Genomic DNA, 12,141 nt, shown 5'->3' with positions numbered 1-12,141 from the left:
GCATTCAGTACTCTCATTTAGCAGAGTAGGAACCAAGATTTAGAAAGGTGAGTGATCTGCCCATGTCACAGGTAGAGAGCTGGGATTTGAACTTGGCCCATGTTTGACCATCACATAAAGCAGGAATGGGGCATCAGAAAGGGAAGGTCAAAACATAACCAACAGACCTATATTCCCTCCATGCTGGAGGTTCCTGGGGCAAAGCCACTCTCTGAGGTTTGGTGGGGAGGGACTTGGGGAGCAGAGAGCAGAGGGACAGTGAGCTCCCAGAAGCCAAGGGGCATGGGGTACCAAAGAGAAGCTGCTGCCTCTGTGAGCACCCATGTCAATTAGTTTTGAGGAACAGGACTCAGGGTTCCAGTTTAAATCCTTCCATTCACAATCTTTAAGAAGAAGAAAAAAAAGAAGTCTGCCGCTGACCACAAGAGCTCTATGCCCTGCCCCCATCCCACATACACACATCCCACACTTTAATTGCTCCAAACATTCTGGGAACATCTCACTGCCACCCACCTCACCCAACTCAGCTTCACCTACCCCCAATTCCCTTAAGGCTGAGCTCCCAGGGCCAAGACTCAAGAGCCTCAGAGTGAGCAGAGAAAATCCTCGCAGTTAACTTGGCTTCCAGGAAGTGGCCACTGGTGGGCGTTGTGGCCATTCATGAGCACCAAACCACACAAAAAGAAGAACTTTGTCCCTTTCTTGTCATTTTGAAAGACTGTGAAACTGGAGCCAATTCTCCATCATCACACAGGAAGCTGAGTACTTCCTACTTGGTCAGGACCTTGAAACTTGAATTCATAAAAACCCAGAAAGCCCCAGAAACAAAGACTTCACGGACAAAGTCCCTTGGAACCAGAGTAAGTGTCACTTGTCTTTTCTGTCTTATCTGTTACTGTGGAGGGCAGTCTTGTTCAAAGACATGCATGCAGCTAGGGGCTCCTCAAAGGTAGGGGGAATTCTTTGAGGGCCGGGCAAATGTCTAAGTAGCCCATGGATGCATCTCCAAGGCAATTAATACTGTAGCAATACTGAGAATGGTGGATTTATAAAGCTGGGTGCTCAGTTGAAATATAGGCTTTTTTGCTAAAAAGGAAGCTTACTTGAAGGATTGGCTGTTGGTTACTGATTAAGAAAGTCAGTCAGTACTAAGGGACAAAAGGTGTTTTCTGTGGAAACCTATTCAATAAGAAATTACTTGGCTGGGCGCAGTGGCTCACGGCTGTAATCCCAGCACTTTGGGAGACCGAGGCGGGTGGATCATGAGGTCAAGAGATGGAGACAATCCTGGCCACATGGTGAAACCCTGTCTCTACTAAAAATAAAAATTAGCCGGGCATGGTGGCGCATGCCTGTAGTCCCAGCTACTCAAGAGGCTGAGGCAGGAGAATCACTTGAATCCGGGAGGTGGAGGTTGCAGTGAGCTGAGATTGCACCACTACACTCCAGCCTGGCGACAGAGCAAGAGACTGTCTGGAAAAAAAAAAAAAAAAAATTGCTTGCCAAATTCCCCCATGTAAAGGAAAACCAAACATGGTGTATGAAGAAATTATAGCAAGAGGGAAATATTAGTTAGAAAAATCTTGGCAGATGCAAGGATGATTTGATACTGAACCTATCTCTTAAGAAGACTAGAACCAAGGATCCTCAAAATTGGCACTGCTATCTTTGGAAGAGGTAGGCTTTCACTCACCCAAAGGCAAGGAGCTGGCCAGGTGATCTTGGGGGGCATCTGTTCTGCTCTACTAACAAAGACACAGGTCAGGATTTTGTTCTGAAGATAGAGGGGCATGGTGGCTCCGTATAGGTATCTACTTCATAGGTGGTCTTGGTGGGTCCCAGATTTCAAAGAAGAGATGGAAACTCCCAAAAGTTTGCACAACCTGGCACCAGGCTATGTGCCACTCACTGATCCTTTAGTTCCCGCACCGAGCAGTGGGACAGTGCTGGACTGTTCAGAATGTGGGGCCTGGGCAGTGATGTGCTGGTAATGTTCAACAACTGACTCTTCTGAAGAAAAGATCCCTGCTTTATAACATTTGTTGATTTTCATGATATAAATGCCCCCACTGTGGTCAGTTTCAAGCTACCAACATGCTGAATGTGGAGTGGGGAAGAGATGCACGCAATTGGCACTTATAAACCAGTATAAGCCAGCCAGCGCACCATAGGCCTGGGTGTCTTTCACCATCACAGACTGCTTTATCTCTGCTCAGAGACTTCACCAACTCCCAGGCTGGAAGACACTGGCAGTGGAGGGTCCAGGATCCAGGGCTATAGCTGACCACTGTGCAGTGGCCTTGAGGCAGACTTCTGCAGTAGACTACAGCAGGGCTGGCAGATTAGATGACAACATGGTCCTTTGGTTTCTCTTCTCGGGCCCCACCCCAGATCACCTCCCTTTAGGAACAGCATGCCTTGGAGTGGTTGCCTGGGGCTTAACAAGTTGGGGAAATAACAAATGGGTTGGAGGTAGGGGGGTGTATGGAGGTGACTCGGTTTAAAATGCCACCTGACAATGTTGACCCAACTTGCCTTTGCCTTTGCCAAACCTTCCCAGAAACTGGACTCATGGGATCAGCCTTGCACTAGCTGCTCTTTGTGCTTTCCAAACTGTTTGCATACTTCCACTGTTAACCTGCCAGCCCACCGAAAAGTGCTGACTATCAAACTGAACTGTCTGCCCTCATCAGCAATGGCTGTGGCTGCAGAAATTAGAAACTGCCAACACAGCTTTGTTAGTGACCGTTAGCCTGACTCTCTCCAGAAAGAGGGCTGATTGGATCTCTCTGGAGATGGAGGAGTGGGCCAGGGGATGGGTTTGATAAAAAATTAAAGCTCCTCACTTCTCACCCTAATACAGTATCTCCCTTTCCAGCCAGGGTGCCCTATACCCTCCATGTGCCTTAATTTCCTTTACAATGGCTATTGAAAAAATGTGAATTGTGTAAGCAGGAAACATTCCTTAAGGAGAGTAGAAGGAAGAACACCAGAGACCCAGGTTAAGATAGAAATTATAAAGTAGGTGCCACCTACTTTACTGATTGGTATTTGGGTCAAATCAATTTAGATTGGCGGCAATAGATTGACAATTTCAAATGTCATTCACATGGAAGGGACCATCATTGTCCACCGTTATCAAGAAAAATCACTTTCTAGATTAACTACAAAGAAATCTGGCAGGGGGGATGGGAGACAGGGTATACCAGCCAGCCAGGGACATCCTGGACATTGGTGCCTGGGATGTGCTGGTGGTGACAGGCCTTAGGGAAGGGCTCCTGCAGTGAAGGAGGTCTCTCAGGGAAGGTCCCCAAGAAAAGTGCCCTGGCCTGGCTCTTGCCAGGCCCTCAATAAGGGGCCTGGCTGTTGCCAGGTGGTGGTGGTGGGAGGGTGATGGTGGCACTTTTCTCATACATTACCTCACAGTAGCCTTGCAAGATAAGAGTTGCTTTCCCACATTGCAGATGAGGAATGAAGCTCAGAGAGGTAAAATAATTCATCCAAAGTCACAAAGCTCGTAGGTTACACCAAAGCCCATGCTCCATTTGGGGAGGCATCTTTAATAAGCAACTGGAAAGGATTCAAGTGCCAAAAAAGCAGGGACTGGGAGAAGTCCTACAAAGGCAACCTACAGAGTGATTCTTTTTTGTTTCATTTTTGTTTGCTTTAAGGCATCCGTGGGAAAAAATATCTAAGAGCTTATCTCAGCAGAATTCAGCTAGTCACTGTGTAACATCACCTCATAGCTCCAGACCATTCTGAACTCTTCCTCCCCTGATGCCCAGTTTTCTCTTTTTCTGACCAGGTTACCTCCCCCCTCTCTGCCTGCACTTTCCTCTCCTTCAGGAGGTCTGCAAAGTGACCTTAGATCTACCTGTGCCACCTAAGGGCTGTGCAATGTGGGTCAGGCTCAGCCCACTCTGGTGCCCTCAGTGTCCTCATCTCCAAAATAATGTGGTTGACCTACTAGGATTTCACTATGGCAACACCATTGGTGTTTGGGGTAGAATGATCTCTGCACTGTAGGACATCCTTGGCCCTGCCTACCAAATGACGGTAACATCCCCCAGTTTTGGTGACAACAACAACAAATGCCCACACATTTCCAAGTGCCCCAAGGGTACTAGGTCACTCTCGGCTGAGAATCTTCTTAGACCAAAAGCCATGTATCTTTCTCTGAGCCAGGACCATTTTCCTTCTCAGAGTCCTCCTGTGGGCTCCACAGTGCAAAGCTACTGCTCGGGGACAGCGGCAGGAAAGCGTAGTGGTGTCAGGGCCGGGCATGAGAATGATGCATAGCTGGGTTGGAGCTCCAGGTCTGTTCTCACAAGAGGTGTGTCCTTGAACATGTTTCCTAACCACTCTGAACCTCTGTTTCATCACCTCTTAAATGAGAACAACAATGGGACCCCTCCAGGGCTCTTTAACCCTAAGTCCAGTGCCTAGCCCATGGGGGTGCTTAGGAAGTGTTGGTTATGAATAGTATGGTAAGGTCTCCCTCTGGCTTTCCACCCATTGAACTTATCCCTTACAAAACTCTTTGCTGAAATGATTGAATTAATGATTTGTGCACTCATTTACTTATTGCTTCCACTCCCTGTTAGATTAAGATTCCAAGAAGGCAGAGAGGACCTGGGTCTCTCTAATACTCCATTTTGTCCCCAGGGCATGGTACACAGAAGGCACTCAATAAACATTTACGGAGTGGCTGAAAAAATGTTACCTCTCCCTTGTCTTTACTGTCCAGTGCCCACTGCCTTTAGTAGCAGAGTAAAGACAAATCTTTTTTTTTTTAACCTGTAGGAGAAGCCGGGATGGAAACTCCAAACACCACAGAGGACTATGACACGACCACAGAGTTTGACTATGGGGATGCAACTCCGTGCCAGAAGGTGAACGAGAGGGCCTTTGGGGCCCAACTGCTGCCCCCTCTGTACTCCTTGGTATTTGTCATTGGCCTGGTTGGAAACATCCTGGTGGTCCTGGTCCTTGTGCAATACAAGAGGCTAAAAAACATGACCAGCATCTACCTCCTGAACCTGGCCATTTCTGACCTGCTCTTCCTGTTCACGCTTCCCTTCTGGATCGACTACAAGTTGAAGGATGACTGGGTTTTTGGTGATGCCATGTGTAAGATCCTCTCTGGGTTTTATTACACAGGCTTGTACAGCGAGATCTTTTTCATCATCCTGCTGACGATTGACAGGTACCTGGCCATCGTCCACGCCGTGTTTGCCTTGCGGGCACGGACCGTCACTTTTGGTGTCATCACCAGCATCATCGTTTGGGCCCTGGCCATCTTGGCTTCCATGCCAGGCTTATACTTTTCCAAGACCCAATGGGAATTCACTCACCACACCTGCAGCCTTCACTTCCCTCATGAAAGCCTACGAGAGTGGAAGCTGTTTCAGGCTCTGAAACTGAACCTCTTTGGGCTGGTATTGCCTTTGTTGGTCATGATCATCTGCTACACAGGGATTATAAAGATTCTGCTAAGACGACCAAATGAGAAGAAATCCAAAGCTGTCCGTTTGATTTTTGTCATCATGATCATCTTTTTTCTCTTTTGGACCCCCTACAATTTGACTATACTTATTTCTGTTTTCCAAGACTTCCTGTTCACCCATGAGTGTGAGCAGAGCAGACATTTGGACCTGGCTGTGCAAGTGACGGAGGTGATCGCCTACACGCACTGCTGTGTCAACCCAGTGATCTACGCCTTCGTTGGTGAGAGGTTCCGGAAGTACCTGCGGCAGTTGTTCCACAGGCGTGTGGCTGTGCACCTGGTTAAATGGCTCCCCTTCCTCTCCGTGGACAGGCTGGAGAGGGTCAGCTCCACATCTCCCTCCACAGGGGAGCATGAACTCTCTGCTGGGTTCTGACTCAGACCATAGGAGGCCAACCCAAAATAAGCAGGCGTGACCTGCCAGGCACACTGAGCCAGCGGCCTGGCTCTCCCAGCCAGGTTCTGACTCTTGGCACAGCATGGAGTCACAGCCACTTGGGATAGAGAGGGAATGTAATGGTGGCCTGGGGCTTCTGAGGCTTCTGGGGCTTCAGTCTTTTCCATGAACTTCTCCCCTGGTAGAAAGAAGATGAATGAGCAAAACCAAATATTCCAGAGACTGGGACTAAGTGTACCAGAGAAGGGCTTGGACTCAAGCAAGATTTCAGATTTGTGACCATTAGCGTTTGTCAACAAAGTCACCCACTTCCCACTATTGCTTGCACAAACCAATTAAACCCAGTAGTGGTGACTGTGGGCTCCATTCAAAGTGAGCTCCTAAGCCATGGGAGACACTGATGTATGAGGAATTTCTGTTCTTCCATCACCCACCCCCCCACCCTCCCACTGCCAAAGAACTTGGAAATAGTGATTTCCACAGTGACTCCACTCTGAGTCCCAGAGCCAATCAGTAGCCAGCATCTGCCTCCCCTTCACTCCCACCGCAGGATTTGGGCTCTTGGAATCCTGGGGAACATAGAACTCATGATGGAAGAATTGAGACCTAATGAGAAATAGAAATGGGGAACTACTGCTGGCAGTGGAACTAAGAAAGCCCTTAGGAAGAATTTTTATATCCACTAAAATCAAACAATTCAGGGAGTGGGCTAAGCACGGGCCATATGAATAACATGGTGTGCTTCTTAAAATAGCCATAAAGGGGAGGAACTCATCATTTCCATTTACCCTTCTTTTCTGACTATTTTTCAGAATCTCCCTTCTCTTCAAGTTGGGTGATATGTTGGTAGATTCTAATGGCTTTATTGCAGCGATTAATAACAGGCAAAAGGAAGCAGGGTTGGTTTCCCTTCTTTTTGTTCTTCATCCAAGCCTTCTGGTTTTATGGGTCAGAGTTCCGACTGCCATCTTGGACTTGTCAGCAAAAAAAAAAAAAAAAAAAAAAAAAAAAAGGCCTGCTGTGTAAGCTGACAGTATTTGTAGCTGATAGGGGGTTGGGAGGAAAGTGTCTACTAGGAGGGTGGGGTGAGATTCTGTGTTGATGTAGGAGGCCGAGAAGGCCCTTAACTCAAAGTAGCTTATTTATCCAAAATGTTCTAGATGCATTATCTCCAACCAAGGACCCCTTATTTATCATGCCTTTGTTCTCTTTTCCCTCAGATGTATATTTCTTTAAAAATAATTTTCCTAATAACAAAACTTATTTCTAAAACAGCTTAAAAATTCAAAGAAAAACCCCAAACACTGACATTACCTACACTTCCACTACCCAAAGACAAAATGTGCCCACTGTGTGCTTTTGAGTGTATTTTCTTTTAGTTTGTTTTTTGTTGGGTGCATATTTATGATAATAACAATGATGGACTTCAATTGTACTCACTGTTCTGTTGTTGGTTTTAATTAGCAGCAAGTTGTGATCACTTTCCCAGGTGAATAAATCATTTCAAAGCATTGTTTTTGGTGCCTGCACTGAAGTCCTTGGCAGGGATGCACCCTAATTTACTCCATCTGTTTACCCACTATTGCTTGCACAAATCAGTTCAACCCAACAGTGATGACTGTGGGCTCCATTCAAAGCAAGCTCTTGAGCCATGAGAGACACTGGTGCATGAGGAATGTCTGTTCTTGCAGGGTGCTCAGCTCAGTGAGCCAGACAGACACAGGGATGCCAACAGGGCCCAGGCAGCATGGCAGGGGGTTGGGGGGACTGCAGAGCTCAGGGTGCCAAGGCAGTAAAAGGGAAGAAGGAATCATCAGTCAGAAGACACCCTAAGCTGACGGGTGTCCCACCTTACAATACAGTGACACCATTGGGCTGACTTTTCTCCTTTTGTGGACACTAGAGCTGCACTCTTACCAAACCACCCGCCCCCTTCAGTGGGAATTGTGTTCACATGTGGTCTTTGTACAAAGAAGCTGGTGTCATGATGGTCTTGAAAACTTTCGTCTGGGATAGAGGAGGTCATGCCACCTGGGCTTACACCCCCACACAGAAAATATAGACAAATATAGGCCTTAGGAGTCCAAGTGGATGTCAGCTTTCCAGTTGTAAACCCACCAGCTCTCAGTGTGTGGAAAGGAGGCTTAACTGAATTAAGACATATTTGTCTATTGCTTTAGTAAAATAAAACTGCATCAGAAAACAGTATTTGGTCCACAGTGAAATCATAATGTGGAATATTTCACAAGATCCTCCAATTCCGTTTTGAAGTAATACTTGTTTTTTCCCTTATTACAAAGGGAATTTCTAGTTGTAGAAAACTAGAAATAGCTAAAAAACACAAAGGAGAAAAATGAAAACATCTGTGCAATTCCGCTCCCCAAATATAGCCTCCCTTATTATACTACTGTTTTAGTACATTTCCTTCTAGTACTGTTTTATAAATGCACACACATACATAGATGATCACACTTAATATTTTCTGTGCGTGTAACCTCGGTAATGTTTGACACATAGTAAACACTAAGTAAATGCTGGCTGAGTGAAGTTCAATTTCTGAGCTCCAATTTCCTAATCTATAAAGTGAAGAGGAGCCTGGTATCTACCTCATGCTGCTGTTCTGAGGATTAAATAACATAAAGTTAGGGAAATCGGGTAGTATTCCTCCAACATTATCCAATAAGATGTCTGCCAGCACCTTTCCTTGGTCACTTAAGAAATTCCAGCTCCTCCTGACTGCCTCCCCTGCCCCTCCCATGCCCTGGTCCTGTGCTAATGGGGTGCAGCCCCAGACTCGTCGCTATTGTTGTCCCCTTTGTCTTTTCGATTTCATCCTTACAGAAAGTCTGCCAGAAGAGCACAACTCCCTTGTCCCCTATTCAGACTCACCAGTTGTCAGCATTTTACCATGTTTGTGTTAAATTCATCATTCTCTAGATGAATCTAATATATATTAGATACGTACATACATACATATCTAGATCTAGATGCTAGATATAGATAGATATACAATGTTATTTTTTCTCCACAATCATTTGAGAGCAAGTTGCAAATACGATGCCTCATTATCATCATTACCCTCAGAATGTTTTTACTAGCAAAAAGGATATTCTCCCACCTAACCAAAACAGGAAACTGATATGGACACAATATCATCATATTATCTGTAGCCCTGTTTCCAGTTTTGCCCACTTTGCCAATAATGTCCTCAATAATCCCAGGGTCCAGAAATGCTTGTTTACTTAGTCGTCTGCTCCTCTAGTCTCCTTTAAGAGCAGTTCCTCAGGCTTTTCTTGTCTTTCATGACTTCAGCATTTAAGAGAACACTACAGTTACCTGATAGACAACAATTCCTCGATTTGGCTGACTGATGTTTCCTTAGATCCAGGTTATGAAACTAGGGCAGGAATCTCACAGAACAGTTGCTGTGTTCTCAGTGCATAATATCAGAACGCACCTAATGCCAATCTTCCCCACAACTGGTGATGTTAAACTTTATCACTTGCTTAAGAAGGTGTCTACCAGTTTTTGCCACTGTAAAGCATTTTGTACTTATTACTTAATAAGTGACAATTATTAGTTCACTTCTTTCTGAAAAGTGAAAGCTTCTCTTCTCCTCCTCTTATTTATTATTTGTATCAGCAGCATCTCATGGGGTTAAACTATATTCAGTGGAATATAGTTAAATGTTGTCTTTATTTTGATGCACAAATCACCCCAGATTGATCTAATGGGAGCTGGATCCTATGTCCTTTTGTTCTGTCTCCATTGTACTTTGAGCAATCCCTCCCTCTTTAGCAAAGAGGTTCCAGCTCTGTCTTGTATTTTCCCTGCCCTGGCCACAGAAAGACACATCTCCAAGCAGTCTGGTTTTTTGTAGTGGAAACTAATATTTAGAAACCAAGATTGGAGAGCTAGATGTGTTCATTGTTAGTGGAGTACTATTGTTTTTGGGCCTTCTCCGTGGACAGAGCTACGAAAAATATCTATGTATGTGTAAATACAGTAACACACACCCCCCACCCACACACACACAAGCATATCTATCTATCTAATCTATCACATAGCCATGCGTTCACACCAATACCTTCAATGACAATCTTACATAGCATTGTTCTTTCTAGTCTACTTTTTTTTCTTTTTGAGACAGAGTCTCACTCTGTTGCCAAGGCAGGAGTGCAATGGCACCATCTCGGCTCACTACAACCTCGGCCTCCCAGGTTCAAGCGATTCTCCTGCCTCAGCCTCCCGTGTAGCTGGGATTACAGGTGCCTGCCACCACGCCTGGCTAATTTTTGTAGTTTTAATAGAAACGGGGTTTCAACATCTTGGCCAGGCTGGTTTTGAACTCCTGACCTCATGATCCAACCGCCTCGCCCTCTCAAAGTGCTGGGATTACAGGAGTGAGCCACCACGCCCAGCCTCTTCTACCTTTTCATAGTTGAAACTGGCTTCTCTCACAACAAGAAACCTGGTTCTCATTGCTGTCAATGTATTCCTTTTTACATAATCCTTTAGTGAGTAATCACAGTTCTTCTGAATAGGCCAGTCTAATGCCTTACTGCTGCCAATGATGAGAGACTCTGTACATCACTTGAGTACCCCTCAGTCTTTTGAGTCAGGCTCCAGCATGTGAACCACTCTACACAGTCTTGGCACCAGGGCGAGGATGACACCTTTTACCTTCATAAATTTTTCATCTTTTCCTTTTAAAAAAATCCACATATCCCCGATCTGCTCCCCACCCCAACATCATAGGCACAATTTAATTTTATTGACTTTTTTAAAGAAACAGCTTTTGTTTCATTGATTTCTTTTCTGGTCTTTCTTATCTCTTTTCTTCTGCTTACTTTGGGTTCATTTGATTTTGTTTTATTTTGTTTTTGTCTAGTTTATTAAAATAGAAGCAGCTATGATAATTTATTTAAACCATTCTCCTTCTCCAGTATCAGCATCTAGAGCTATAAATGTACCTCTAAGGACTGCTTTTGCTGCATTCAACAAATTTTCATATGTTATCTTTGTATCTCATTCAGTTCAAAATAATTTTTAATATCCTTTTATAATTATTTGCCTGTAAGTTATTTAAAAGTTTGTCAGCTTCCAAAGATTTGTGGATTTTTCAGATATATTTGCTATTAATTTCTAATGTAATTCTGCTGTGACTTACACAATTTGAATAATTCTAAATGTACTGAGGTTCCTTTTATGGCTCAGAGAATGAGCTATATTAGTAAATGTTCTGTGTGTATGTAGTCTAGGTTGGTTAATGTTCCATGAGCACTTGAAAAGACTATGTGTCTTGCATTATAATATTTAATAAATGTCAGTTGGGTCAAGTTGGCCAATAGTGTTGCTCATATCTTCTATTCAATACTAATTTTTTGCCTCATTGTTATATCAGCTAGCTAGATAGAACAATAAGTTGCCTTGTTAAAATATTTAATTATGATTATGGATTTGTCTGCATCTTCCTTTATTTCTGTCAATTTTTGCTTCATATATGTCCTAGCTCTATTATATGAAAGACATATAAGACTATTCTGTCTTCTCATTGACTCCTTTGTCATTAAGAAATATATCCCTTTATCCCTGGTAATAGTTCTTGTCTAGAAGTTCACTTTTTCTGATATTACTGCTATTCTAACTTTTTAATGCTTATTCTTCGCATGGTACAGTCATTTGTGCTTTAATGATGGGGATACATTCTGAGAAATGCACTCTTAGGCTATTTTGTCGTTGTGTGAACATTATAGAGTGTACTTACACAAACCTAGATGGTATACCCTACTACACACTTATGCCACATGGCATATCCTATTTCTCCCAGGCTACAACCTTGTACAGCATGTTACTGTACTGAATACTGTAGCCAATTGTAACACCATGGTAAGTATTTGTATACCTAAGCATAGAAAAGGTACATTAAAAATACAATAAAAAGGATTTTTAAAAGGTACACCTGCATAGGATACTTACCATGAATGGAGGTTGCAGGACTGGAAGCTGCTCTGGGTGAGTTACTGAGTGAGTGGTGAGTGAATGTGAAGGCCTAGGACATTATCGTATATTACTGTAGGCTTTATAAACTGTACACTTAGGCTACACTAAATTTATAAAAAACAATTTCTCCAGTGATAAATTAACCTTAGCTTACTACAACTTTAGTTATAAACTTTTTAATTTTAAACTTTTTGACTCTTTTTTATTATACTTTTTTGTAATAACACTTAGCTTA

At 43.9% G+C, this 12,141-nt stretch overlaps 1 protein-coding gene across 1 annotated transcript; it reads left to right on the top strand.

Moving 5' to 3' along the window:
- Positions 1-501: 501 nt before the first annotated feature.
- On the top strand, positions 502-7,417 carry CCR1 (C-C motif chemokine receptor 1). The gene is made up of 2 exons (XM_516415.8): positions 502-860; positions 4,804-7,417. Exon 2 carries the CDS (start codon positions 4,815-4,817, stop codon positions 5,880-5,882), a length of 1,068 nt encoding a protein of 355 aa, XP_516415.2. The 5' UTR covers positions 502-860; positions 4,804-4,814; the 3' UTR covers positions 5,883-7,417.
- The last annotated feature ends 4,724 nt before the right edge of the window (positions 7,418-12,141 follow it).

The sequence above is a fragment of the Pan troglodytes genome, chromosome 2 (assembly GCF_028858775.2).
Source record: "Pan troglodytes isolate AG18354 chromosome 2, NHGRI_mPanTro3-v2.0_pri, whole genome shotgun sequence".
NCBI lineage: Eukaryota > Metazoa > Chordata > Mammalia > Primates > Hominidae > Pan > Pan troglodytes.
The sequence above is the reverse complement of the archived record's forward strand: the minus strand, read 5'-3'. Positions and strand labels throughout refer to the sequence as shown.

Coding starts and splice junctions, on each gene's coding strand:
- CCR1 (XM_516415.8), top strand. CDS start 4,815: ATGGAAACTCCAAACACCACAGAGGACTATGACACGACCACAGAGTTT.